The following is a 5,796-nucleotide window of genomic DNA, read 5'->3' as shown; positions in this document are numbered from 1 at the left end:
TTTCATCATTCGGCTCTTCTTCACTTTCTTGTGCGCATGCATGTCTCATCAACCGCACCTGCGCGTTTTTGCGACAGCGGGAGGGAGAGGGTTAGGGGAAGGGCGCTTGAATTGGTAAAGCGAATCCTGTAAAAGAGCGCAGAGCGTAGACTGGAAGAAGGGAAGCAGAAAAGCGGCCCCCCCCACACACGCACGCACGCGCGCGCAGCACAACAACAAAATCGACAAAAAAGAGATCGACACAAACAGACCGACAAGATCATGTCCCTCACACCGCACACATGCACAAAAAAAAAAGATGCGCCCTCGTGGCGAGAGAGAAAGAAGGGGAGGTGGAGAAGTGGCCGCTTCTCGTTGGCAGCCGTACGGGGACGAGCGGGGGCAGCGAATCAGAGAGCCCAGCACTGGGCACTTCGCCTCTGCAGTGCTAAGAGAAGTCGTTACCAGTCTGGAACGGGTTGTTGCCGTTGTTATTGCTGTACGCCGGTGTGCGACTGTTCGCGAAGGCACCTGCAAGGTTGCTAGGGCTGTTGGAAAAAAAGCGGTACTGACTGCCCCAGCTGGCATCAGGCTGCACCGAGAACCGTGCCACTGACCGCCCATCGAGGCCAGGCGCGCTCATCATAGCTTGACCGTGTTGCATCATGGTTATCGACTGCTGCTGCGGCTGCTGTGGCGGTGGAGGCTGAGGCATAGCCGGGTACGGCATGAAACTACCGCCGCCTTGCGGGAACGGTTGACTATTCGGGTAGGCGATCGCCAACCCGCCAGGCGTCGTCGCTGGCTGCACAAGGAGGGGTACGCCGCTGGCCATGGTGTAGTAGAGTGACTTGTCCGATGGCGGTGCCGCTGCTGGCAACGGCGAGGTAGTGGTTAGCTGCGGCTGAGGCTGGGGTTGCTGCTGCTGCTGCTGCTGCTGCTGCGGTGCGTGCGCTGGTAACTGAAGGACATAAACGGGAAAGACACCGCCGGGTTGAAAGGACGGCGCTGGAACGGGCTTGGGCGGCTCTGCGATAGTAGGGAAGGTCAGCTGCCGCGCGGCGGCAGTAGACGACATCGCGGCGTCGCTCGGCTGCGACTGCGGGGCAGCAGTCAGTAGCATGTTCATGATTGACATATCTAGGCTCTTCGCCGGCGCGGACGGTGGTAGCTGATGGGCCGCGCTGGTTACAAACATGTCTCGGCCTGCCATCAGTCGAGTAACACGGCGGACGCCCAGCTCTTCATCATCGCTAGCGGCGTTGTTGCGATTACCGCCAGCAGGCTCCTTCTTCGCGTTGTCATCATCGACGTCCAGCAGCTCTGTGCTGCGCAGCAGAAACTGCGTTGTGTCGTCCGTCGCGTCATCATCGCTCTCCCACACTGTTCCGCCCTGCAGCGACCACGGCATCACGCTCCGTAGCACAGCCGCCTTCGGCGCTGTCGCCTGGTTGGCAGTTTTACCCTCATCCGCAGCCTTGGTGACGTGTGGCTCGCTGCTGCTTCGGGTCGCCTGCTGCGTCGCCGATGCGTTGCACTGGCTGGCCGCGAGATAGTCACCGGCGGCGCCGACGTCGTCACAATTCATGCCAACGCAACCGTGAGGGAACGGCGCAGCGGCTGCGTGCGTTGCCGCCGCGCTGTTGCCGTGTGGGGTGCTGGACGCCGCGGATTTCGCCGGCGCCGACGAGCGCGGCACCTCGCCATTCTTGTCGTTCGCCCAAGGCGCCTTTACGTCTGGCAGCGGCCGACTGGCTGCTGCGTTTTTGGCGGCGTCCATGGTCAGACCGTGCTGAGCGTCGCTGTTGCTGGCGTTTTGAAGGCGCAGCTGCGGTGATGCGGCCACGTCGGCCCTGAGCGACGAGCTGTTCACCTGCTTGCCTGACATCGGCGGCGACTGTGGGGATGAGACTAGGGCGCACGTACCTGTAGCAGAGGGGTTGATATTGTGGGAAGCGGCGTGATAGGCGGGCGGCGCCGGCTTATACGACATCGACGATGACGCTGCCGCGTACGCGAAGCCTGACGGGCTTCCCATGACCTCGCCCTGCTGCTGGCCAGGCGGTGCGCAGTTCATGTGACTTGACGCAGGAGGCGGCGGCATCTGTGCGTTGCTAGGCTGCATTGCCTGCCAGCCCGCTATGCCGTGCGCCAGGCTGCTTCCAACGCGTGAATGACCGCTGCTGTGGGCAGACTTGCACTTGTGGGGGTCGGGGATCACGCTCAGGATGTTGACACGCTGCTGCGGCTGCTGTGGCGGCAGCGTGTTGTATCCGCTCGCCATCTCCATGAGGTAGCCAGGGACAGAAGGAGAGCCGCAGTATGGCACCGCTTCACTGGGTCTGCCGCTGTTGTTGCTGCTCATGTATACCTGCGGTCGCATGAAGGGCGCCGATGCGTACGCGCCGTTGCCGCTGTTGCCGTTTGCGGTGTGAGGCGGGTAATTTATGTAGGGCCCGTTATTCGAATAGCCCGCGCCGCCGCCAGCCATGTCGCCACCAACTCCGCGGCCGTACCGTTCGCTGATGTTGCTGTTGTTGCTCACGCTTTGGGGGCTCATGCCCCCGTCGTTGTTGGAGCTGAAAACGCTATGGTGGCCCGTACGACTCCCATTCACGCCCCCCGACCGCGGCGCCGCTCCACGCGGGGCGATCGCGAGCCCGCTTCCGCTGCCGCTGTTGGCGCTGTGCAGGTTGCCGGAGATGGCGCTGGCCTGTCCCGCGTGCGCCTCCAGGGACGTGCTGTCGCCGGAGAACGATGTCGTGTTGTTGCCTACTGCAGCCTTGGTGCTGCCGGAGCGCTCTTCCTTTGCGTTGGCCGCCGCCGCCGATGACCCGCTGCCCGCCGTGAAGGCGCGCACACCGATCAGCATGGTGCCGTAGCGGCTCTGATACAGGCCATACTTGCGTCCATCCTGGTTGACGTACAAGGGCCGCTGCATCCAGTACTCTGCTGACAGCGCGCGCGCTTCTTCTGTCTCCGCCTGTAAGGCATGCACATGCTCGAGAAGCCGCGCCGTGTGCTTGCCGAGGTATTGACCGGCCTGGTCGACGTCCGTTTTTCGCCAGTGGGCAATGAGCATGTCTTTGTTCTGCAGCACGTGTCGCAGCTGCTCACATTCGTCCTTGAGCTTGTACTTGACCCAGCCACCGCTGGGGAGCAGCGTCGGGCAGTGAAAGAAGGAGCTAGCCCACATGGTTGCCTGGCACACATGCTGCGGATCGAGCTTGATAAGCACGGCAGAGGACGGCGGGAGCCGGGGTTGTGAGGGTTGCGCCGTGCTCAACGGCTTCTCGTCGTCCGCCGCGGGCTGGAGAATGCCCTTGCTGGGCCGCGCCTCCTCACCAGCGGTGGAGCCGAGCGTCGTTGCCACCGTCTTGGCGAACTCCGCGGGCTTGAAGGAAGGCGTCTCCACCAGCGCCGGCAGCTCGATCAGCTCCATCGTGATGAGGCTCTGGTCAAGCAGAATTTGGCAACACAGGAACGCAAAGTTCTCCGTCAGCGATTTCAAGGCTGAGTAGTTGTTGCTTGCTGTTTCGATGACCACGCGGCCTCGCTGCATGCGACGACACAGAGCAAGCGTGATGGCGTCTTCGTCCGACTGGCTAAGTGGAAGCGGGCCTAAGACGGGCGGGGATGGCATCGCTGCATTAGCGCCAAGCGATCCGCCAGAGCTGTCCATTAGCGGTGGGCACGTGCCCTCTGACCCCAACCTCGGCCCTGAAGCGTTGAGGGCAACGCCTAGCACACCGCCTGCAGGCACGCCGCCCATCGATGAGGGTCGATCGTGCGGCAACGACCGCATATGAGGCGGCGATGATTCCCCAGCGACCCCAGCGCAGAGCCCCATCGTGGCGTTCTGAAACTTTCCGTCCCCGGGGAAGCTGCTAAGTGCAGGTCGACCGCAGCTGCTAAGGGATGAGGCATGTGGGCGCTGCGACGCTTCATTGGAGGCGGCGTTGACGTACTGGGTAGGCGTGTAAATGCCGGATGGTATGCTGGGCAGCGGGATCTCCAGCAGAGGATCGAAGAACGGCTGCTGCTGCTCCACCCTCGGTGGGAGTGCCAGCAGTGTTTGCAGGTAGCGCACCATCTGCGAGTCGACGTTGTGCTTGCGCTCACTCTGCTCGTGCAGAAGCTGGTTCAGTTTCGCCTGCAGCACATGGCGACGCCCAATCGTGTGAAACTGCTGCCGAAGCATCACTGCCGCAAGCACGAGCACGCGCTCGAGGGTGCGGTCACCGGCGGATGTGAGGATGGCCGTGTTGAGAAACATGATCGGCCCTGAGGCGCTGTCAGCCTCTTCGGCGTGCTGCCGCTGCTTCTCCAGCTCGTTTGGAAACCGCTTCACAACCTTGAAGGCGTCCTGCATCTCACGTGTCATGAGCCCAAAGTAGCCAATGATGTTGATCACGCGCCCGTCCAACGCAAGGGCGCCCTCACGCTCCTTGCCGTCCGGGTAGGCGAGGCAGAGAGCACACGGTACAGGCATAAAAGGCTTCCCACTGGACGTGCCTGGCGCCGCGGCTGTGCCGGGGAGGACAGGGTCAACAGAGAGCAGCTCGTCGTTCGTATCGAAGAGCGTCGCGTCTACGAGGTCGAGGAAGCGGTCCAGGTCCGCCTCGGTGAAGTTGCTGTCCGGCATGATACTCCAGTAGTTACTGAGCAGGCGCTCTGCCACACAAGGATCGGTTGCGCTGCTGCCGTCTTGTTGGTGCACCGGGAGGTTTGAGTCACTTCGCTCGCTGTCCGAGGCGCCCGTGAGGCTGTCGGTGCGGCTGTTCTCCTCCGGCGTTGCGGCACCGCTGTTCTCGTTGACGCTGTGGTCCGCGGCGGCTGCCACACCAGCTGCTGCTGCTGATGTCGAAACCTCCTTTCCAACAAGCGCCGCGGGCGACAGGCTGGTCGTCTCTGCCGAAGCGGTGCGCGCTTCGTTGCTGCTGCTGCTCCTCCTATGTTGGGCGCTGTTCTCGTGGTGCGACAGGCTCTGCAGAATGTTTTGCGCGTCACGGGCGTTGGCGTACAGGACCGCAGGATCGCGTCGCATGAGTAAAAGCTGTTGCCGCAGCTGTTGGCGCATGTGGCTGCGCGAGCCTGCGTGCGACAGAAGCGATGATGGCTGCTGCTGCGGCTTACGACCAGCGGTGGCTGCACGCTGCAGAGGCGCAATGTGAACGCTAGCATCGACATCCACTGGGGCGGTGGCGGCGTCTGTGTCCTTACCAAAGTAGTACTTGGTCAGCGGCACCATACCCACCTCGTAGCTCCCGCGGAAGTACGAGAATAGCGAGGTGCACTCGCGTGACGGAACTGCGCCCATGGCTGATGCTAGAGTGAACGATGAATGGAGGGGCGTCGGTGGCGTTGCACGCTCTGAAAAAGACGCAGAGGGAGGCAGAGAAAGCGGAAGCGGCGCTCACACACACACACACACACACACACACAAAACAAACAAAAAAGGAAGCGTGCACGTGTTAACACGATTACTTACCGGAAAAGAGAATACCAAAGGAGAGACACCCCACCCGGAAGGCCAAGTACGCTTTTCTTTTTTATCCCTTGCAGTTGCTTCTCTTGCCCTCCTTATCAATACTTCACGGAGGCCTGTATGCGCACGCGCTTCGCCGCACACGGTTTGCAAGAGAGGGCAGCTACAGACACAGACGGACACACACCGACACACAGACAAGCAATCACGTGTCTGACAGGCGGAAGCTGAACGCTGAGCAAAATGATCAGGAGAACTATTCTAGTAAAGGAGAATACACACACACACACACGAAGGGACAAGAAGAGCAGAAGACCAAAAACAAAAAG

At 61.6% G+C, this 5,796-nt stretch overlaps 1 protein-coding gene across 1 annotated transcript; it reads right to left on the bottom strand.

The window, feature by feature from the left end:
* Window positions 1–427: 427 nt before the first annotated feature.
* On the bottom strand, window positions 428–5,299 carry LINJ_20_0770 (conserved hypothetical protein; the record flags this gene model as incomplete). Its single annotated transcript, XM_001465132.1, has 1 exon — window positions 428–5,299. The coding sequence occupies one exon, from the start codon at window positions 5,297–5,299 to the stop codon at window positions 428–430; it is 4,872 nt and encodes a 1,623-aa protein (XP_001465169.1).
* Between the last annotated feature and the right edge of the window lie 497 nt (window positions 5,300–5,796).

Source organism: Leishmania infantum, chromosome 20 (assembly GCF_000002875.2).
Source record: "Leishmania infantum JPCM5 genome chromosome 20".
NCBI lineage: Eukaryota > Euglenozoa > Kinetoplastea > Trypanosomatida > Trypanosomatidae > Leishmania > Leishmania infantum.
Note: the sequence above shows the minus strand (reverse complement) of the source record. Positions and strands in the feature narration are given on the sequence as shown.